Raw genomic sequence first — 23738 nt, 5'->3', positions numbered from 1 at the left:
AGCGTTTGAGCACTTTGTAATAAACCTAATTATAATGCTTGTTTTGTTTATTTTTTTTATCGCCTGGCTGCAGAAGGAGTCGTTTGCCAAGCTGCATTTCGAGACAACAACAAAGAAGTTAGTGGAGCATCCAACGCTGGGTAAGCAATGGGAATAACAAAATGGCGCCGGGCAACTGTCAAATTGACAAGTTCAATAATCGAAAGTGTATTGTGTTCTCTTTTCCACGCACACTCACGCAAATTGTATAACGGTTCAATGCACCGTGCTCTGATGTCTGTTGCCGCATTTGAATTATTGCCGTTGTTGTTGCTGTCTCCTTTTGCATGTCGCGCACTGTGGTTGTTGTTGTTGTTGTTATTGTCTGACGCTTTGCTACACTTCCTATCAGATGCTGCGTCAGCTGCGCGTGTACCGTTATACGGGTTTGTGACTCAAATAACTGCAATTGCTGTTGTTGTTGTTGTTGTTATTGGTCTTGGGCGTTTTTTTTTTGTTACTTTTATTTAGTTTTGTTTTTTTTTCTGGTTAATTCGCCTTATTTGGCACAGTCCGCAATTTGTTTGTCTCAAATTTGGCGTAATTAAAAATCAAATTGATTTTTTCGTTTGCAAAAACACACGAATAAAACAACAGAAAAAGGCAATCAAATTGTCAGTTAGCAACAACAACAACAACAACAACATCGATTGCTGCAACAATGAAAAAGCAATTTTCGTATTAAACAGTCAGAGAAAAAAAAACTCAGTCAAGGCATTGGCTGCTTATTGTTGCTGGTGCCGTTCGCTTGCCACACGTTTGTGCCGCGTGTTGTTGTTGTTGTTGTTGTTGTGGTGTGTTGCAACAATGAGCATGGCTAATTTTCGTTATAACAAAAGTTAAGTACTCGACTCTTTAAGCTTTGCCCGTTGTTAACGAAACGGTTTTTGTTGTTGCGGCTATAGCAATAACAACTACAATCACTACAACAACAAAAACAACAACGACAACAACGACGACGACGACAATGACAACAACCAAGCGAAGAAGCAACGGGCCAACAAAAAAATGTTTATTTTTCTTTCGTGCTTGTTTCTTTTGCGTGGCGCTTAGGCATTAACCAACACTATCGCAAAACAACCAATAGAAATGATATTGCATTAGATTGGGTTTACTTTTTTCCCCCCAACTAAATTGGTCAATTTCTAAGCCTCTCTACTTGCGAAGATTAGCTAACATCAAAGTTAAGTACTTAATATACTATAAAGCCACACGAAACTGATGCAGCGAATGCTGTATTCCTTTTAGTGTAGCAAATGTCTTGTTTTATTTTTGGTCGATTAATTCCAACTAGAGCTACAAATACTCTTAAGCAGTTTCGCCTTTAAAGAAAATTACTTTCTAAGCCACAAAAACAAACACATTAAATTAGAACTTACCCCACCGGGAAAGAAATACGCAAAAAACATTAAAAAAAAGATACTTCCCATACCGGGAATCGAACCCGGGCCTTCTGGGTGAAAGCCAGATATCCTAGCCACTAGACCATATGGGATTATACAATCCCTTCGAAACTAAACATATTTATTTAAAATGGTTGCCGCTTATAGATTTGGTTAAGGCTCTTGTCCTAGAATAGAAAAAGAAAAAGATGTTCATTATACTCTGACCGCAAATATCCCATATTGTCTAGTGGTTAGGATATCCGGCTCTCACCCGGAAGGCCCGGGTTCAATTCCCGGTATGGGAAGTATTTCTGATTTATATATTTTGTGGCAGAATTTCATTTTGTTGTACTTAATTTATTGTCATTTTGATAGCTTGTATTTGAATAAAGGGTGCCTTCTGATTAATGCGCTATTAATCAACTGTTTTTGGTTGCCTCTCAAACATTTCCTCAAATGGAAAAAGGCCAAAAATCTCGAAACAGCTTCCACTTCACTTATTGTTGACCCCTGCTGCAGCCAATTTAATTGAAGTGGCTTTTTAATGAATATCAGCTAAAAATTGCTGCCACTCATGATCCGGCTCAACGAACTGCACACAGATGGGGTTTTTTCTCCTTTTGCTTCAAGCCCAGCTGCTGCTCAATTTCCAGCTGGAAAAACAGCTATAAAACGACTAATTCATCAAAAGTGTGGCAAGCAGCGGCCGGCGAGCCGAGATAGTGGGCCATTGTTGCAGTTGTTGTCGTTGCGCCTTGGCACGCCCACTTTTTGCTGCCTGCCACTTTCGTAGCAATTAAATCTTTGTTGTCTTTCGGCCTGTAGCTTTTTTTTTTTTGTATGCCATCATCAGCTTTGCTCGGCGTCATCGTCCCAGGCATTAGAAGCGCGTGTGAGACAATATGCGATTGAGCAAGAAGCGACGGCAGCAGAAGCAGCAGCAGAAAAAAAGGCACAGCATACAAATTAACATTTTTATAGTGGCTTTTTGTTGCCAGCAGCTCGCTCAAAGAAAGCCAAGCCCCAAGAATCGACGAGAGCAGCAACAGCAGCGAAGCAGCAACAAAAAAAGAGACATTCAACCGTTTTTTTTTTTTCACCCCCTCTGTTTTTCTGTTTCGGTTAAACGTCAAACGTAACGCCAACGCCAAGAGACACGGCTGCGTTTTATTTTTATTGTTAAACCAGTTGAGCTGAGTTTCAGCAAGAACAAAAGAGCAACAGCAGCTGCCGTCACCCTCGCACTTCCTAGCTACGGCTCTGAAGCTACGCTGACTGCATATTAAAGCTTTTTGCGACGATGTCTCTGTGGTTGTTGTTGTGTTTGTCTAAAGCTTTGTTATGCTTTGATTTTCGCTTCGTCTGGAATCCTTAACGCACAGTCTATAATCCGCTTGTTGTGGCGACCCCCCGTTTCGTTTCCATTGCGTTGTGCCGGACTCCAATCATTTGTATGTGTCTTGCCAAGGCGCTTAATCACATGCAATGCATTTTCTACAGCAAGCAGTGTCCATTTCGTTTCCAGTGTCGAAGCGGGGCTCCAATCATTTTAATGTCATGAATGCTGGCGCTTAATTACGGACATTGCATCTTCACAGTAAGCAGCAATCGCTTTGTTTTCATTGCCTTGCATGGTGTAGTTTTCAAAGCAAGCAGCTTTTGAATGTGTCCGTTTCATTTCCAGTTCGTTGTGCGCAAGTGGAGTATACCATCAATTTTATGTGTCATGTTGCCTGCCACTGAATGACGTTTGATGTAATTTCGACCATAAGTCGCTATTCAAAGCAAAGTCCCCAGTTTGAACTCTCATTAATATAATATGCCAGCAATTTCTATAGCAAACATGTCTTGGTTTCGTTTTCACTGCGTATCACACTTGTCAGGCTAAGCTTAATTCCTTTTTCATGTGCCACGAGCAGTGAGCTTTATTAAACTGTTTCAATTTCACTGCATTCCAGGCAGTGCAATATATACAGCAAGCAGTGTTCGGCTCGTGTCCATAGTGTTCCACTGCGCTTACAGCAGGCGTTTAGCTACAAACCATGTAAATTCTGTTTCGTCTCAACTGCGTAGTACTTGCCGGGATCCAATCAATTTCAGGTGCCATGGGCGCAGGCGCTTAATTACCTGCGATATTACCTGCACTTTTTACATTTAAAAACCTTTGGGCGCTTTTAATTTTTCGGGCCGCCTGTTGCTGCAGCTGCCGCCGCTGTTATTGTGACTTCTGAAGCGTGTGACCGGAGGTGAAATTTCATTTTTGATTATTTCGGCTAACTAACTGCAAGACGGCCAACTACAAACTACGACGTCAAACTGTCTAAAACTGGCGATAAATGCGCGCAGATACTTTGGCGTAGTTTGGCCGCGTTTGCGATTCGAATTCGCATTCGATGCTGCCGCTTTAAATGGACAACTGGGAGTGGGTCACACAGCTGCAGACTGTGCTGCAGCAGCAACAGCAGCTGACGGCAGAGACCAACGTAGCGATTATAGGGATGCGGATGGATACCCAGAGACACAGACACAGACACGGACACACAACGGCCAGAGACACAGAGCCAGATCCGCACTGGAGAGGCACAGAGACTCCCAGACCGGTTGGCGCGATCTTTTGCTCGTTCGTTCATTCGATCGCGTTGCGGCATTTTCGATTCTTTGCTTAAAGCGTAAATATTTCAATTTATTTATTGGTCATGCGTCTCTTCGATACCACTTTCTACCCGCTTGTCTGGCAGATGTATCTACATGTGTCGTGTCTTGACCAGCCCCGGACTTAACTCACACACACGCAACCAACTTAAATCTGTGTCAACGGCCTTTGACTTGCGAGCGGCGGCCCTTCTTGTAGTTGGGCCCCCGCCTCCGACAGACACGCAGACAACAGACAGTGGGCGTGCCGCCAGAGCCTTCTCATATGCGCATTTTCACGAACATGAAAATGAAATGAGTGAAAACGCTTTGCACTTTTTCTCGTCTCGTCGTCTGTGTCGCCTCTGTCTGCGCAAACAAAGCCAAAGAGGTGTGTACGACAATTCCAACTGCAGGCCATGCATGACCCGCGTGTATTATTCCCCCAAGGGGTAGGCGTGGGGCATGGTTAGTTGTTGTCTGATTGCCATGCTAAATGGCTGAAGAGAAAACTATGGCAACGGACAGCTCAATACCCAATACTCCCATAAAAACAAATCACGCCGAGCTGTCTGATTGAAAGTTCCTTACTTCACAATACCCTGTTTTCAAGTAACTTGTATCTAAAAGGCCAAAGAGCATTAAATCATAGAGTTTGTCGAGGATTTCCTTATTATTTGTTTCATTTATGGCATAATTATATTAACCTTTTTCTCTGAGACGTCCAAACACTAAACTAAGTTTCGAATCCGGACTCTCCGTGCCCAACTCATCTAAATAGGAATGTTTATAATATACCAATTTATCACTATAATCACCTTAAGACACCCCTTAGTTAGTATGCGTGCAGGGTATTTAAAAAGATTAAAAAAAAAAACTGTTGCCTGTCGCAATAAAATTTACACGTTTTCTAGCTGCACCTCACGACAAGTCGAATCGTTTGGACTTCTAGTTGGAATCGAAAAACGCAGAACTGAAAGAAACGTAGTGCGTGAGGTTTTTTAATGGATTGCCCGAAGAAGTTAGCATGCTAATTGGGTTGTATATCCCATGGCGTTGTGTGTAAACCGACCGGAGCGCACTTAAACACTACACTATAGCCATAATAGGGTTCATTGAAGTTCACTTTCGCCCCAGGGCAACGATTGGACTTTAAAGGTCAGAGTTTGATAGCTGCTCATTTAGATAATAGCTGAAGAATATATTTATGGGGCCGCCAACAAAGTGACTCAATAAAGGCCCAGAGCCGAGGGCTATCACCTTTGGAAGTTATTCAAGTGATTTATATATGTAACTTTTTGATGCCCATAAACGGAATTTTAGAATTAGATTACAAAAATATGATATTTTGATTGACAAAGAGAAAAAAAATGCAAAAAATGTACTTCCCATACCGGGAATCGAACCCGGGCCTTCTGGGTGAAAGCCAGATATCCTAGCCACTAGACCATATGGGATATTGAGTAACGTTTGTTTATAATCTAAAATGAAATAATTCGAATGCATTCTAAAAATGTTTCGTTCGTTTAAAATTAGACTGCATATTAAAAATATCTCTTCATGCTTTTCTAGAAATAAAAAGATGAAATACAAGCTATTTCTTAGCTTTTACAGTCCATCTATAAGCTCCATGGTAAAATACAATAGCACAATATAAAGATTCATCTTCATCCGCTTGCGCTACAAATGTTTTCTTTCAATAGAATCCGCATTTAGTTTGTCTGTAACCACATTTATAGTAGTCACTTAAAGAGTATCATCATCGTGTGTAGCGTAGAGTGAAATCCAAAGTAAATATCTTGATTGCCGACATTGTATCTACGTATCTCAAATGGTTTATCCATTTGGGAGCGTAATTTTGATGTTTGCCCATTGATGATTGCTCCCCACCTCTTCGACTCTCCAACCTACTCATGATTTTTTTATTAATTACCAAAACGAGTCTTTGAGCATTGAGCCCGGTTTTTCGTTCGATGGTGGTTTATTTTTATGTCAGTTCGTGTTAGATAAATTGAATGAATCTCCTCTGGCTGCACTTGAAGCGCACATAAAAATTGTTGCTTGTCAGCGTTCCGTTGGTCCCGGGCCCCTGCGCCCGAACCAGCCAAATGTCTTCCTGCATTTCAGGGGGGTGGGGGACCAACTACCGTTGCAACTGTGCTAATGCAGTGAAAATCTTGTAAACCTCATATAATTTACTGACTTCGGATGATGAATCAATCATTGCGTCTGCATCTGCTTAGCTTTGGCTATTTAAATGAACCGGTTCGCACCACAACTACCCATATCTCTACATAGCTTGTCTAATGAGCGGGGCACTTGTCTGCCCGCAGCAAGATGAATATAAAAAACTCAAGTCTGATGCGAAGCCAACACTTTCATGACGGGCCAGTCAGCCTGCCTGTCTGCCAGCCGGCGGCCGGCCTGTCCATCTCCATGTACGATGTAAGGTAGGGTTAATGTTTTCTCCATGGGTACTGTGAGAAAGTCCGTTAATAAAAAAAACTGCCTACAGTTATGTGGCGCTTGCACGTGTCTCAGCTTACGGCTTATTACAAATTCAATTTATTAATTGGGTTGATGCACCATGTAAATATGATTGGCCATTTAATTAAGTGCAGCAGGCAAACGAACCAGTTATGAGATTTGCTTGGATTCGGTGGGAAACCAGTGTGGTAAAGCGAGAGATAAGTTTTGTGTGGATGATGATGTTTTTGGGTTTTCGGTAGTTATGAGGTCCAGTTTCCCTCAAGTAACCCATTTGCCAGACTGTCCCGTTCTTTAAAGGTTTTGCTTCCACAGAAAACGAGTTCGCTTTCCAAGAAACGCGCTACCATATGGAGTCATACAAACAAAACAAAAGTTCCCTCTATAAACTCAAATTAAACCCCAAATAAGAAAAATAAAGTGTACAAAAAAGAACGTTTGATGATGTCACCGTGATTTACCACTCATGAGTGCTTCGCTCTTGAAAGAACTGCTAGAATTGCAGCTTGAGACAGTCTATGAGCATAATACTCACATATCATGTGCTGGTCAATGTCTATAGGTTCGGCATTGCAACTTGAGTACATTCATATTTCAAGGGTCTCCTCTGTCTGTCTAGTCTCATTGGCAAACCTTGTGGAGCGTCTCGCTTCATTTAACATAACTGTTCAGTTAGCTAATGTAATTAGATGAAATAATTATTATTAAATAATTGAAAGCTCAAACTGCAAAGTTTGAATGTGAATGGATCTAATAATAAACTATACCTAAGAACTGGATATGGATGAAAATTCGATTCGATTCCGAGTAAGCCCAGCTGTTGTGAAGGTCTTCAATGAGTCGCCGCTCGAGACTAGCTAATTATATATATATATATATATATATATCTACAAGTTAGGCGAGTCTACATAAATCTTGTCGTCTCGTCTCGTCTCTGCTGAGTCAGTTTTTGGTGCCTTTACCTAAAACTAAATAATTTACTTAATTTTCGCATTGTTCCTGCTTAGATATTACTTTTTAATTTGCCAATCCTAAAGTGCCGAAACTCTTGACTCCCCTTAAAGCCCGCTGTGGTTTCAATTCCATTTGCAAATCAGTTTTAGTTACTTTTTTTCGTGTTTCTTTTGCATGTTTGCAAAATCTTTTAACATTGTGTCAGGTCCAATGTCGCGAGCGCACACACAAAAGAGTTAAGGTTAAGATCTAGACACAGAGGGAGAGACATGAAGTTTCATGTTTTTTGCTTTAATCGCACAATTTGCTCAAGGTGAGGCACATGTGCTCAGGCACAATGGAAATGAAACAGTAACAGCGCTCGCAAATTGCAATTAGCTTAAGCGCTTTCGATAAATTCATTTGGCGTGTTAAACAACACTGCAAATGTGGAGCGCTTACGAGAAGTTAACTTGGGTCTTATTCAACACCGTTAGATTCAATTCTAAAAAGGTGAATCCACTATAGCAATGAAACAGCAAACGATTTTAATTAACTAACGCACTTTTAGTTTAATTAGGCACTTTAGCAACACTTATGTCGAGGAGATTGAGGTGGAATGTTGGGAATGAAACAGTAACGGAAATATCACAGTCCGTAAACAGGCGAAACATTGGCAATGCAACTTGGGGGCTTAAGTAACACTCTTCTGTCGAAGAGCATCTGGTGGAACGTTGGCAATGAAACATCATATTACTTTCCATAGTTTCGACTTACGAGAACTTGGGTCTTAACCAACACTGCTAGAGTAAACTTTTAGGTGCATTAACGAAATCAAAACTGTTCTGTCGTGGAGCTTGTGGTGACACCTTGGCAATGAAACACTTATGAAAATAATACCACTTTCCAAAACTTGGACTTGGCGTGTTAGCCAACACTGTAAATTGGCCATTTTGCATTTGTCGGACACTTGCCGGCATATTGGTCATTAATTCTTAATTACCTTTTTTTTGTGACACGAAATTACTTTTCAATTAAACATTTATTACCACCATCATCTTCATCAACGTGTCTTGTTTTATGTTGCGTTGTCTTTGTCTTTGTTTTTGTGTTTGCTTTTGTTTTATGACTACTGCATTCAATTAAATTAATTGCTTTGGAAATTGAGTTCGTTTTCTTCTTGTTGCGGCTGTCAGGCAAACTTGTTGAACACTGAAATTGATCGGCGAGCGAGCCTGACTCGGGCGCCGCTCAACTTTCATTTTGTTTATGGGCTTAATTTTTACTATTTATAATAATTACCACGGCAAACAAACCTACAACAAACAACAACAACAAAAAGAGCACACTTTATGGCCTGTCATTTTTTTGTAAATTTTATTTTATTTTTTTTTACTGTTGCGCGTGAGCGGGCAGAAAGTTCAGACACAAGAGTCAGAGGCTGTGCGCCGCTGAACTGACCAAGCTACCAAATGCCAGCAACAACAACAACAACAACTGCAACAACAACAACAACGGCAGACACAACGTTGTCTTCTGCTGATCAGCCGAATCAGCGGAGGCGCCCCACAAGTCAACGCCTGACGCCTAGTTGACCCCAAAAACAGACAAAAACAGAGTTGGTTGCTTGTACTTGAAGTAGTTTAACTACTAGAAATCATTTGTGCAATGCACTCACCGAAATTTGAGTGAAAGGGCTACCGAAGTGCACAAAGTTGATGCACCTCAAATAATTTAAGCGCGCTGCTTCAAGTCCCTAAAATTCTTCACATCCAATATTTATATGAGTGTTGGATGGATGGATATTACCAAGGGAAGCAAATATATTGAAATTTAGTAGTTAAGCAAAGAAGCAAGTATATAGAATACTGGTAGATAGGATCGAAAGATAGTGATTGCGAATCACCGACCCGGCAATTTGTAGCCTATTCAGCAAGCTATGCCCCTCTTTATAGCTGGTAATGGGGTAAAGAAAGCTCGACGGGGAATACCTGGTACAATCTATTTTTAATTGTTAATCTACGAAAAGAGTTGTGCATAGCGTAATATGTTGTGCATGTAGGTTCGAATAAAGGGCGAGTATTCCTAGTAGGCCTGGACTTAGCGAGAGTATAAGATGCCTCAACAGAAGAGCAAAATCTTTATCGCCAACAAGCAACTAATGTTTGATGAACTTATGAGTGTAAAGTCGCTTAAGCTGGAGAGAATATTGCCTCTTTGTGCTTTTGAAATAGAATTGATCTAGCATGTATCTTTCTTGAATACTTGCGACTACATTTAAGTTAATACTGAAAATGTAAATGTGGGAAGCGAAAACCAAGACAAGATCTTTTTTAAATTAACTTAAAATAAAATGTTATGTGCCTTAAAAATCAATTTATTTGTGTTGTAGTTTCTTTATGGATCTGATGTTCAGAATAGATCTAAGCAGTTAAAGACATATATCTTTAGGCTTACTTTAATTCCAAAAGCTTTTTATTTATATTTTTTAATCTCTTAAGCCCTTTATATAGTATAGATTTCATTTATTAAAAATTTCTCTAGACAATTGAAACAGAAAATGCATGGACAACTGTGTGATTTGGGTTAAGAATTAACTCAAGTCTAATGCTAATTTGTTTACGAGCTCACTCGGCATGACATGCAAAAAATGCGACTGCTCTAATCTGGCTGAGTAAATAAACCTGAGCAAAATCTACAACAGCTGAAAGCTAGCATCTTTTTGTTAAACAATAGTTGTTGCTAAGGTTAACAAAAATAAAGTTGTGATGATTTATAGTCTTTAGCTTTGGGTTCAGTTATCTCACGGCTATTATAAAGCCAGTTGGAGAGCTTTTTTCTTCGCTGTGGTTTTCCACAACACTTGTTCTTTGAACCTCTTTCAACAGACAGACATATCAGATTTCCAGACTCCACTTCGCACACCTCACCTTTTTAGACAGCAACTCGATTGTCAGCGTCTTGTTTTTACGGCCCGCCAGTGTTTTTCTTTTGTGGTTTATCTAATTGGGAAATTATGTTGCTACCAGTATCTAGATAGAAATGAGTTGATATTTAACCCACAGCCAGAGTACGTGCTACAAATTGTGCAACACGATTTACTGCTGGTTCGGGTTTGAACCTTAACACATTGTTGGCGAACATAAAAAATAGTATAAATAAACTCAACCGAAAGGCCGTTGGCTACTTTCGCCTCTGAAAATCTTTCAACTGCCTCTGATTCATGTAGTTGCTTGTAGTTTACAGTGCACACGAATAATTTGGTTGTTTGACGAGCGGCTTGGAAGACTTAACGATGGAGTTTTATATATATATTTATACTTTGTTTTTTTCTTTTTGGTCAACTAATCACATGTTTCCGTTCATAGCCCAAATGCTTGTGGCTGGTTGCAAGTTTTGCGGTTTGTTGTCCAGCTTTGCGCTTTAATAACTTCATTGTCAATGCAACAAACGGGTGCACAAAGCTGTAGCAACTGCAACTGCAACTGCAGCGACCATAACAAACGAAACATGTGAGAATGCGGAGGAGCTAACAAATAACAACGACTATAAATGTACCCTGTAGGATACAAATGTTATTATTTGAGAGAGAAGCATTTGCTTGAGCAGAGCACATTTTGTTGGGCGTCTTGAGAAAGAGTTTTAGTGAATAACGCATCAGATTATAGGATATATATAGAATCATATCAATATAAAAGATGCCAATCTTAAGGGTCAATATAAAAGATGCCAATCTTATAAGATATTCGGAAAATAATAGCTGGAATGCTTAAAATTATAATTTTCGCTCCCGTTTGAATGTTATAACTTACAATCGATACAAGAAAAGTTGCATATGATACATGCAGAGTGTACAGCTGATATGCCCCCATTCAATACAGGGTATCATCAATAGGCTGCAGTGAATGTAACAAACAACAACAAAGAGTGCAACAGCGCTTGACTTCTTTTCTAAACGCTCATTGTGCATGCTCAGCCCGCGGCCGGATAGGCCTGATCTAGATGCGGATACGGCGACGGCGGCGGCCACCGGTGCCAACGACTGTGTTGTCCACACGGTAGTCAATAGCGATGATATCGTGATCGTGAGCGTCATCGCCTGGCAGATTTATGGAGACTGAGCACAAGGAAGCGACTTGCAACCGCGCGTGGAAGAAAAAGAGAGTTTCAAGAGGGGCGGCGAGGGTGGATTCGAGAGACGATTTCACAAATCAGAAACGCAATAAAAAATGTCTTCATTGAGATCATCATCCGCCTGCCCGAGTGACTGTCTGGCTGGCTGCCTGGTTGCTTGGTTGCTTAGCTGATCTTTAGCTACAGGTTTTATGATCGCATTGCTGTGTTGCGATTGATGGTGGGTAGTTTTTATGTGACCGCCAGTTCAGACAGATCGGGCCACAAAGCTGACTTTGCCATATTTAGTTCTTGGTCGTATATTTTGTTTTGTCTTATAGTATTTATGGGTGCATGACTCCAAAGTCAGCGTCATCGTCGTCATCATTACACCCGCACAAGTGGGCGCCCAGCTGCTGTGCCCCTCCGAGTCCGGCAGTTTCGCAAAGCCTTGATTAGATTAGATCACAGACAAGCCAAGAAATAAAAGAGATAGAGAACTGGCGCTTGAACTTCGCCCCAGTCGACAATCATTTATCAGGCTATTTTTACTGCAGATGAAGATAAAAAGCCAATGAAATTTCTAAGAAGTTTGTATATGCTTTAAGCTAGAATTCTATATACAAAAGCAATCGCATATAATTAATCATTGAATTGAGTAACTCTTGAATTAAAGTTGCGTGATTTATGTGCATCACTCAGCAAATTGTTTGGGAGCCGCAAGAATACCTTTAAAACAAACAATCATCGTTCCTTACTCAGCACACGTGACAGCTCAACTAAACAAAGGGAGCTTTAATGTGCTTTCACACAGACACAACTCACCCACGCATTAAAGCTTTCCATCGCAGCTGCTTTGCAGTGTTCTTCGTGCGCATATCTAAAAGCTCACTAATACATGGAAATCTGCTGCAGAAATCGTACATTGTTTAATCGCTGACACTAAACAGAAACCCCAATAAAGCACTGCCCTTAATCAGGGCGTGTCACATTTGATGTCATTGAAAGCTTTGTCTAAATCCGTGTAATACCGCTTGATAAAACTCATGACCGCAGCATAACAGACCCAGCCCAGAGAACATTTACAACAAAAACCACAAAAAAATTACACAGACAAATTTCGAAATTTACATTGAATTGATTTAATTTATGCGCCGAACTGAACTGAACCGAATGCTGCGCGGCGAGTTGATTAGAAACAGTTCACGCCCGCCCCTCCCCCACAAACATAATAAAGTCTCCCCCCTGCTGGCATATTTGCCTCTTATTACAAAAGTTTCAAACTATTTCAAACAGTTCCGAAAATGTGTCGAACCAATTGCCAGCTGCTTGCAGCGCGATGAATCAGCATTTGTTGTAACTCTTACAAGGCGCAGAGAAAAGCTAAAAGCGAGAAGAGATGAGAGGAGAGAAAACATGGAAATGAAAAGCTATTTGTCTTTGGTTTGGCATATCACAAAAATAGATACATTCCCACGCCCACGTGTCTATTTCTAGGTCTACTCTCGATTGTATTGTGGGTTATTATTACTGTTATTATTGTTATTATGGTCTTGTGGCATTGCATTGTGTTTCGCTGTTGTTCGCTTGTTTCACAGATTGTGCAATTTGGCGCGTTTCCCACTTTTGCTTCCCTTTTCTCATTTCTTTTCGTTTCTTATCTTTCGCTCTCTTTTGGGGCACGCCCCACATTGGGGGCGGCACTTTCCATTGCAATTTGCTGCTTTGTTTGTGGCATTAATTTGTGTTATTTTAGGCTGCTCTCTTTTGTAATTGCTGCCACTTACCGTTGTTCCAATTCCGTGCATTCCCCTCGCCAAATTTTCTATTTGGCAGCGTTGCCTGCCGGTGTGTGTGCCGTTAGTTTGCATTGTTGTTGCTGTCTCTATCTGCTTCTTCCGCAACATTAATGGCGCTCACTTTTGCTCAGCCACACGTCGACTTTAGTTTATACCCTGCAGCCGTTAGATCTTTGGGTGTTTCGTTTGCAACAGACTTTAAATAACTTTATAGAGTATGTCGTATATTTGCTGGCATCATTCTGAATGATCACATTATAAGTGAAGTCCTTGAAAAAGTGTCAATGTGTTTTCGCATACCTTTTACTTTTCTACTGGGTAGCTTCTAGTCAAACACTCTCACGTACAGCATTTATTTCTGTATACACAGTGTGTGTATAGATATTTATATTTTTGCTTTTTATAAATTTTCATTTTTCCGCAACACTAAAAATAACCGCACACAAACGGCAACACACACGCCTACATTTAATTGTGTATATAAAGTGTAAAATTTATAAACTTTGCGAAATTTGCACAAATTTTTCACAGAGCAAATATCATCACCACCTGCTGTGTAGACGTCACAGTGGGGCGAGTGTTGGTAAAATAACAATATGTATTTGCATGGAACTTGTGAATGAAATGGGGCAGGTCGTCAGTAAAAGCCATAAAATGAAAAAGTAATCGCGTCAATATTTTGAAATATAAAAAAAAAATCTATTCATTTATTTAATAAATATTCTAAATAAACTAAGGACTTATAGTAACTAACGAAGCGCTTTCTGCTTCGACCTTTGGCTACTTACAATTTGGAAAAGCTTAAATCTAAAAGCTAACTTTCATGTTAAGTTTATTTACTATTTATACAAGTAGTTTTTTTTTACAATATATAAAAAAAATCAAAAATGTTTGCAAGATTGAGTTCATTTTATGATTAAAAAAAATTTTAATTAGTTTATATGAATTTTCTAAAAATTCCAAAAATTAAATTTCATTCTATTCTATTTGGGCCAATTTATATAATAATCTAAAAATACGAAAATTGTCTTTCAATTTAAATGAGTTAATATTAATTTTCTAAAAGAACCAGAATTTAATTAGGTTAAAAAAAGTTTAGTATGTATATATCAGTTTTTCGAAAAACTCTACTATACCTTGCGCCACTGTGCGACGGCGTCAACGACTCACCGAGCGGTTGCTGCCCCCTCCGCTTGACCCCTTAATCTTAGATATCTCGCCCTACAGCTGGCTGTGAGTGCTAAAATTAAATATTCAAATTTGTTGCCTTAACATTTGGTTGCGCTCTGGCGCTTTGCTGCCTCTCAAAGCAAGCGGTACACATAAAGCTTGGCACTAAACTTACAGATATATTTATTCAAATGAATTTATAATCGATAAATATGTGTGTTTTTAAATATTGGTTGCAAAAAAAAAACAAGTTAGTAAGGTATTAAAGCTAATGGCAAATTTCCACTGAAGTCTATGAATCACATTTGGTATCTCTGCAGAAAACCACTCAAATAAAAATAAATTCACAGATCTCGCGGCGTCATCAAGCTTTTGTTTATGATATGCGCTGATAAGCAATTTACACACACACATGCACACACACACACACACTTGAATGATAGTGTGATAAAAGGCTGCAAATTTTGCAAGAACTCGCGTAATAGCTTCCGGTTCAGCGAGGTACGCAGCAACAACTACAATGTGCACAAACAGCGGCATCTCTCTCTCTCTCTCTCTCGCAGCGCTCTCTCACGCGCTCTCTTCCTCTGTTAAACATATGGCAATGCCGTCGGGCTGTTTGTTGCTTTCAGTTCTAAACGATTCATCGTCGCGTACGTGCGCGTTTTAACATATCTTTGATTTTTCATTTGATTTGTTATTGTTGTGTCTTGTTTTCCCACTTCACCGCGCTGCGCTTTGATTTTATATTTGTTTATAATAATGTTTGTGCAACCAACAGCAACAATAACAATAATAGCTATAATAAATACGACTACGACAACAATAACGACGATTGCAGCAAACGTTTTCGCTGGCTAAATGCAAACTGTGAGTTGTGTTTAGTTATACACGCCCCTCTCAGCTGCCGCCCTCTCAGCTGTTGCGCTGCTGCGACAGCGATTGCTGTTGCTTGCGTGACTTTCTTGGGCGCCCACTAATACATAAGTTGGTACAGTGAAAGCTTTACTAACATACAGCTCGCCTAGCTGGTCAGTTTCGTGGACCTTGCTTTTTAGAACAAAGTTCTCGCTTTATCTGTCTATTTTTGTACAAAAGTTATTTTTAAAGCAATAAATTGCATAAAATATTGTGTAAATAAATAAAATATAACAAATAATAAATATATTTGAACAAATGTGTATTTATCTGTTATTCTAAATACATATATTTTGAGTCACTGTCGAACAAACTGTTGCTGCAGCTGTACGCTCAAGCGAGCTTTTACTGTACGTGTACATATATACATATATCTGAGTGTAAATGCGCAACGTTTTCTTATCGCGCGTTTTGCTTTACGTCGACCGGCCTATCAGTTTTCCATGCGTGTGTGTGAGTGTGTGTTTTTGTGTTTGTATTGATTGCATTTGCACAAGAAGTGGGTTATGGCAAACTGAGCAACAAAAACAACAAACAACAAGACAAAACAACAAAAACTTAACGAAGAAAATCAATCAGCAAAGTGGCTCAGCCAGCACGCAGCGCATGTAATTAACACGCAACCAACTGTTGCTACTGTTGCCTGTTGCCTGTTCGTCTTCGTCTTCGCCTTCTTCTTCTTCTTCGTGTTAACTGTTACACACAGCTGATGATTGTGTGTCGTGTCATGTTTGTTGTTTTTATTTATCAATGCAAGCGACACAATTACGCTTTAATTGAGTGCGTACGAGCAGCAACAGTTTATAAACAAACATGTTGCAGTGTGAATATTCAAGAAAATAAGAAGAAGAACAAACTCTCGCTCTGCCTGTCTGCACTCTATGTGCGTCTATGCGGCATTTATTTATCGATCGATGCCGTTGCCGATGGCGGTGATGTAATTTGCATAAGCAACAACAACAACAACAACGACAGCTCAGCTCGGGCAGCAACCACAGCATCTCAGCATCTCAGCATCTGAGCAGCTGGCTACCAGCATGTACATACATAATTTTTGGAGCGGTTTCAGGTTTTGATGCCCACCATTGCGTAGGCAGCGCAAGCGCAGTCAATTTTTGTTGTCAAATACCCTAACCGGCTGTTAAATAGGTCCTAACAACTATGAAATGCCGTTTGTTGGATTGACTAAGCTTCAAAAAGTCGACTAACAAAACCCAAAAGATACCTTTCTTATATTGATAAGTTTATACTTCGGTTAATACTAAAAAGAGCACTCAGCACGGTGATAAATCTTGATAACTATAACCTAGTCGGGGCTGTCGATGACGATGACCTCAGCAGAGTTATCGATTACGAAACCTTATAATCGAAACCTTGTTGAATGTTTAATCGAAAGTCAGAGCTTTCTAGGAGATTCCCCACAGTGAAACGTTGCTCAATCAAAATCTGAAAGATTCCTAGCACAAAACATTTTGAATATTTGGATGAGAAGTACAGATTAGTATTGCGACAAGAATGTACTCAGATAAGGCACATAAAGATTAAGCGTGGTATTAAGAATCTTTCCTTCTTTCTACGGTGAACCCCAAAATAAAAGACTTGCCCTCTTATCAGCAGAAAATGTTAATTAATAATAAACCCAGTTGGGGAACTGCCTGGAACAAAAGGCCACATTTGAACGTACTTAAAAGGTTTTTACGCGACCTTCTCAAAGCTATATTTTATTATGCTCGAGAACTCATTAATATCAACCTTATCGCTAGCTAAATACGCTTTTCATTTAGTTATGCTGTAAAAATCGGCATAAAGGGAATAATAACTTTGAGCAAATTTATATATAGATATATTGTCTTGTGACCAATATCTTTATAGAGTATTTGTGTTATTTCGCGTACTTGCCAATCTCTTTAAAATGTGGTCTTAGTCTGTTTCGCCGGCTAAAGCGAGCAAACAAATAATAAACAGTCAATTGCCTTAAATGCCGCCACAAGCCCCGCCCACGGGCGCTTGGCGTACAAAATATAAAATTATAGCAAGTGCCGATTGATGAGTTAGTCGATACGATTTGCTAATTCTGCTGCGATTTGAGTCAGCAGCAGCTGTGAAATCCAAGTCTCTTCAGACGTCAGCGCCTCCTGCTCCCGCGTCACCCATCCGTCGGCCGAACCGACACAACCGGCGAGACGAGTGTGTCATGCGGCTGGCCTGGCCTGGCTAAAAAGCCGAGAGAGTCGGACGACGACGTCGTCGTCGTCATTTGCTGCTTTTAGACAATGCTACAAGTTCCTACACCTACGACCTAGAATGTGCCGAATATGTCAACAGGTATATAGCCAGCCAGTATATGTATGTACATATATAAATTGTTATATAAACGTAGACGTCGCTCGCTACTATGCCTATATATATATATATATATATATATATATATATATATTTGTTTATCTGAATATAAGCAGCAATATGTATTTTATAGCAATTGAGAAATTCACTTTGGCGCTTTCCACACATTGCAGCAAATTTTTAGTTTGTTGTGACATTTTATATTAAATGCAGGCGTGGCACATGACGACCTTGACAAAAAAAAAAAAAAACAAAGTATATGCAAATTAAATAAATATACAAAAAAAAAATCATAAATAAAATTCAGTTTTTGTCAAGCTAGTTGTTTTTAACCCTTGTTGAGCACGAGTCGCTTCGAACCCGTGCCCTTTTGTTTGCCAGCTCTGCACCAGTCCTCTGCACCCCGCACCATGCCCTAAAGTGGGCGCAGGGTGCCGAAACTCATGGTGTTGAATTCAAGTTTGAGGCCATCTCTTTTATGCTCAATCACAACATGCGCAGTGCGTCGTTTGCTGCTTGAAATAGGCCAAGTTTGCCAACCCGGGCAAGTTGGTTCCATGGTGTAATGGTTAGCACTCTGGACTCTGAATCCAGCGATCCGAGTTCAAATCTCGGTGGAACCTGGCTTGTAAATCTTTTTTTTTGTTTAAGTCTTTTTCAAACAATTTTTGATTTTAAGGGTTAATATTAAGGTTTTGATTCATTACGAATTGTGACGCATTATTATTATTATTTTATAATCTCGTGAAATGCATTGCGCGTCAAAATGTGCAACAATTGTTTATTAATGATTCAGTGTTTGCTCTGGCGATAAGCATAATAAATATTGCAAGGCAGACTATGAAAATCCGTAAGGAATTTATATGGAATTGAACATAAAAAAGATATATAAATAATTCAGATACAAGGCGGTGCGAAGTTATTCACAATAAGAATAGTTCCTGACTGTGACTGACGAAATGTCCTTTAAGTAGCGCAAAAGTATGCAATACTAAATTTCAACTTTCACGTATTATAGAAACGAATCTTAAGAATTTGCTGACCGACAAGATTAGAAGTTGTAGTTAATATTCCTAATAGCCAAATGGGAGAAAGAAATGGGATTAAAACAAAAATTCATTTTTGATTAAAATTGCAGAGATATGCATAATTTAATATGCAATTAACAATGTTTAAAGGGAAGGTTTTTGTGTTAGGTCACGTTAACTATAATTGAATTACGTTACATTAATAATTTGCTTAATTATATAATTTAATTTTACAAAATACACAGAGATAAATAGACTCTGTCAATGTGTGTGTGTGCAATGTGTATTTAGTTAGGCAACGGGTTGTCGTAAATGCGTGGAATTTATTAAATTTAATAAATTTTATAGCCACGCACACGCGGCTAATACACAGCCATAAATTAGAACAGAAAATTGAGCAAAAATAAATGCCAACTAAATTATTTAGTAGCAAATTAAACACGCACAATCACACACACACACACTTGTTCAACTTGTGCTTGAACAAACGCCCATAAGAACGCCGCAAAGCAACCCACACAAGCGAGCAACAACAACAACAACAAAAAGCTGCCAAAGCTAGGCCCAGTTCAGTCCGCAACAACAACAACAACAACAACTCACTCAAGTGTCGGTCAGTCACATAATGTTTGTCATTTAGCTTGGGGGGGCCAATTTGTAGCGCACTTTCGTTGGCAACATGTGGCAACATCGGCCGACAACAACAATTGACACAGATAAGCGCAGCAAAAACAACAAAGCTAAGTGCATTGGCGTTGTAATTTTATTAGATAAAAAAAAAGAGAGATAAAAATTGTGTCAAGGGGCTGCGCCTGACAACCAACAGCAGCAGCAGCAACAACAACAATACAAATTATATTAAATTAGCGACTATTTTGCACGAAAATGTGTGTGAAAACAATGGGGCGAAGATGGGCGCCAAAAGCCAAATGCGAGTAGCGCAAAGCCAAAGCACACAACACAACAACAACAACAACGAAAACGACAACAAGCAAAAAGTTTTAACACGCGTGTAGCGACCGCGACGATGGCAGCGCAGTCGCTGCGCCGCACACTGTCATTGCCGGCTGGGCTGAACGCCCTACACATGCGCGCTGCCGCCGCGCTCAGTCTCCGTTGCCTTTGGCGCTCTCCCGCTTGCGAGCTTCGCGTGTCTGTGTGTGTGGGCGCATAATGAGAATGAGGTTTTCGTACGACATTGAACTCGAAATGTGGGGCTGAAGAATAGCGAGAAAAAATATGGAAACAAGAAAACGAAATTAAAGCAAATATCGTGCTGCTGGCTTTGCTTTACCACTATGTACGTGTTATTGTTTTCTTGTTTTCTTGCTTTTTTTTCTGGAATTTTGTTTTTGCTGGGTGGCTGCCCTAAAGCCAGTAGGCATTGCCTTGCTTTTCAACTACAAGAACATAAGCAGTAAAAAAAAACCTAAAAAGTAATAAATAAATTTTATTTTTTTGCCAAATGCTGCCTGTTTAACGGTATTTTGAGTTCCTTTCTATTTATTTTTGTTTGAACACACTTTACTAATTTCCCATTATGTTGATTGTTTTTTGCAGTTGCGCTTGAGAAGTTAGTGGAACGAGAAGCGATTGTATTGCAATTGAAATAAGCAACAACAGCAAGTTAATAATTGTTTATAAACAAAGAAACGCGTTCACCTACACACACGCACACACACACACACACACACACACACACATACAGCAACAAAATGGTGGACTATTACAAAGTATTGGATGTGGCACGCACTGCCACCGACGGTGAAGTGAAAAAAGCGTAAGTATTGGAAGTAGCTGCAAAAGATGGCGCTCTCTTAATTGCTGCATTCAGTGTAAAACGAATGCACAATGGAATGCAACCTGGAATGCTGTTAAACCGAACGCAAAAAGCTCGAGCTTACGCGCAATTAAGAGAGCGCAAAAACGCCATGCTTCGACTCTTTTTGTTTTTCATATTTGTTTGCGCTCTAATAAATCTCTTTCGATCGCAGCTATCGAAAATTGGCGCTCAAATGGCATCCAGACAAGAATCCGGACAATTTGGAAGAGGCAAACAAACGTTTCCGCGAGCTTTCCGAGGCCTACGAAGTCTTGTCTGATGGTAAGCGCTAAATTTATACAGGGCCCATAAGTTTGTGTACTGTTTTTTTTTTGGAAGTGTAATAGCTGTGGGGCACATTTGAATCTATCCGTTATTGTTGTTGTTGTTGTATTTAGCCCGTAAGCGACGTATCTATGATGCTCGGGCCACGCTGCACAAAACGTCAGCGAGCAGCAGCAGCAGCACAAACGGTTACTATTCTCGATACCGCAGCGGCAGCGGCAACGGTGCATCATCGACGAGTCGTGACTACGACTATGATTATTATCCCAGCTATAGCAGCAGTGCGGCTGGGCGGCGTGGCAATCGCTATCAGGCGTTTACCTTCCGCAACTTGTTCGAGGGCACGCCGTTTCACAAACTGTTTGGTAAAAAGAGTCTCGAGACGCATATATTTTGTTTTTGTTTTTTTGAGGTTATGCCATTGTTATCGTTACGAGTTATCGTTTTGTTTTTTTTTTTTCTTTGGTTGTGCGCTTTTTGAATACCCTGTACCAATTGAATATGGTTTGGTTTTTGTGCAAATGACGACGAGCTAACTCGATCTGGGCCATATCCTTGCTTGTTTTTCAAAACTAAACCAAGACTATAAAATATTTTCGATAACGCTCTATTTTCTGGTAATCGATAAATATTAATTTTGTGCCTCGAGTTATCGTTAGCGTATGTCGGAGCTTATAATAGGTAGGAACTTAACAATTGGTGTGTAGACCTGGACTATTTCACATATGTCAATATCCAAAGCTTTAAAAAAGTATACAAGCACTCTTATATAAAATCTTAATGTGCTGAAATTTTCGAATCTATCGGATAATTAATAAGCAAGTTATAGAGGAACACATTTTTATTAGTATGCAATGTATATGCATAGCTTTTTTTATAGAATTGTTGTTTTTATAAAGCAGCATTGCGATCAGAACAATTTAGAGCTGTGTACAGGGTATTTGCTAGTCGGGCACACTCGACTAGAGCACTCCTGTTTTTTGCTAAACTGACAACAACCTTGACGCGCACGATGTTACTTTTTTGATTTTTTGCATAAGCAACGCGCAACTAAAAAAAACATCATCAATAAGATCAATTGTCATTATCATCGTCAGAATCTTGGTCATTATCATCGTCAGCAGCAGCTTGTTCATCATGTGCAATGTCTAGGCCTTGTCTAATGCCCAGTCAGCCAGCTAGTTAATTGTTTGGACTAACAAAAAGCCAACATGGAATTTAACACATGAAACAATATTTTTAATATGATTTCTCGAATGCTTGCAGAAAAGAAACGCCGCATTTACGATGAGTACGGCAAGGATGGGCTAGGGGATCGGGCCCAGAGCCGCTCGCATGCCCGTCATCATTACACGCACGACTTTGATGACTTTGACATTATGGGCGGCTTTCCGTTTGTGTTCCGACCGCCCGAGGAGGTCTTCCGCGAGTTCTTTGGCGTCAATTCGCCCTTCGCCGACTTCTTTAGAGGTGCGTAGCTTGCATAATCTACACATACATATCATTATATCATCCTATCTTTGACCTGTTGCAGATGCCAATGGCTACTCACAGTCAAATGGCGCCACTAGCAGCAGTCGACGTCATGGCGGACACACTGGCCACAATAGCGTCAACGGCGGCGGCGCTGCTCGCCATCATCATCATCACCATCAGCACAAATTGGCGAGCCCGTTTGGTGCGCCCATGCTCAACTATTCAATGATGGACTTTTTCATGCCCACCAGCGGTTTCACCTCCTTCTCCGCCAGCAACAGTGTCGCCGGCGGCGGCCACCACAGCAACGGAGCCGTTAAGCGCACATCCACCTCAACGGTATTTGTCAACGGCAAAAAACTGATGACCAAACGGTAGGTTAAAGCCATTTCGATTGCTCGCAAATGAAGTTTAACCCGCCTCCTAACTTGCATAGCTACATAAGAATTTGAATTTTCTTACGATCATAACTCGCTTAAAACTCAGCCAATTTATATTTGATAATCCTTTTATTGTTTCCTTAAGTATCTTGCATATAAATTAAGACTGTTTTCCTTCAAGTTCTATTCAATTAATTTTAAATATCATTCTGTTCACATTGTCTCATGATATTTCTATATTTTTCTATATTGCAGCGTCGTCGAAAATGGCAAGGAAACTGTCTTTTCGTATGAAAATGATGTCCTTAAATCAAAGACTGTAAACGGAGTATCCCAAAAGCTCTCTTCAATAGCGAATTAAATAAATGGGAAACAACACAAGTGGATAACAAGTTATTTATCAAAAACAAAACAAAAAAAAAGTAAAAGCTGGAAAAAAATAATTCAATACGAACGCGCGGACATAACAATAACAAAGAAAAAGTCATAAATTTAAACAAAAAAAAAACCAAGAACGAGAAGAAGATAAACGCAAGATGAACGCTTTCTTAATGCTTCGTTGATAAATATGTTTAATGAAATTGTTCTACATTAGAATTTAGTTATGTTTTAATGAAACCGTTTATTTGGAAGGGAGCAGCAAAGGCGGGCGACGGCAACAGCAGCAGCAGCAACAGCAGCAACAACAACAACAACACCATCAGCAGCAGAAACGACAGCAACAACAACAAAATGGCAGTTAATTAAATTACTTGTAGGGCTTATGGTTATTTGAGTGCAAATTTGATTCGAAATTCTGAACATGCAGGCAAAACAAATTTGTTGTCAAAAGTTTCGAACAAAAAGCCTGAAATACATTTAAATATTAAAGCCGAGGTAGCAAGAGCAAAGCAAGCAAAATAAAACAAACACAACTGAAATGCTGAAAA

The 23738-nt window shown here is 39.8% G+C and overlaps 1 protein-coding gene and 4 non-coding genes across 8 annotated transcripts in view; 3 read left to right on the top strand and 2 right to left on the bottom strand.

The window, feature by feature from the left end:
- Positions 1-23738, top strand: part of LOC115757925 (dnaJ homolog subfamily B member 6) — a 24403-nt gene extending 665 nt beyond the window's left edge. Inside the window, exons 2-8 of one of the 4 annotated variants that reach the window (XM_030698392.1) lie at positions 74-140; positions 20407-20626; positions 20841-20950; positions 21067-21318; positions 22220-22423; positions 22488-22803; positions 23065-23738. In XM_030698392.1, the coding sequence (XP_030554252.1) occupies positions 20562-20626; positions 20841-20950; positions 21067-21318; positions 22220-22423; positions 22488-22803; positions 23065-23170 (1053 nt within the window). In that variant the 5' untranslated portion in view covers positions 74-140; positions 20407-20561 and the 3' untranslated portion in view covers positions 23171-23738. Of the gene's footprint in view, positions 1-73; positions 141-15338; positions 15428-20289; positions 20329-20406; positions 20627-20840; positions 20951-21066; positions 21319-22219; positions 22424-22487; positions 22804-23064 lie in introns of those variants that run through there. The other 3 variants (XM_030698388.1, XM_030698390.1, XM_030698389.1) reach the window with 3 other exon arrangements.
- Positions 1463-1534, bottom strand: Trnae-uuc. Its single transcript has one exon. It is a non-coding gene; the product is annotated as a tRNA-Glu (tRNA).
- Trnae-cuc lies at positions 1658-1729 on the top strand. The gene has a single exon. It is a non-coding gene; the product is annotated as a tRNA-Glu (tRNA).
- On the bottom strand, positions 5441-5512 carry Trnae-uuc. Its single transcript has one exon. It is a non-coding gene; the product is annotated as a tRNA-Glu (tRNA).
- Positions 18370-18441, top strand: Trnaq-cug. Its single transcript has one exon. It is a non-coding gene; the product is annotated as a tRNA-Gln (tRNA).

This window comes from Drosophila novamexicana, unplaced genomic scaffold (assembly GCF_003285875.2).
Source record: "Drosophila novamexicana strain 15010-1031.04,08,12 unplaced genomic scaffold, DnovRS2.1 tig00000121-arrow-pilon, whole genome shotgun sequence".
NCBI lineage: Eukaryota > Metazoa > Arthropoda > Insecta > Diptera > Drosophilidae > Drosophila > Drosophila novamexicana.
The sequence above is the reverse complement of the archived record's forward strand: the minus strand, read 5'-3'. Positions and strand labels throughout refer to the sequence as shown.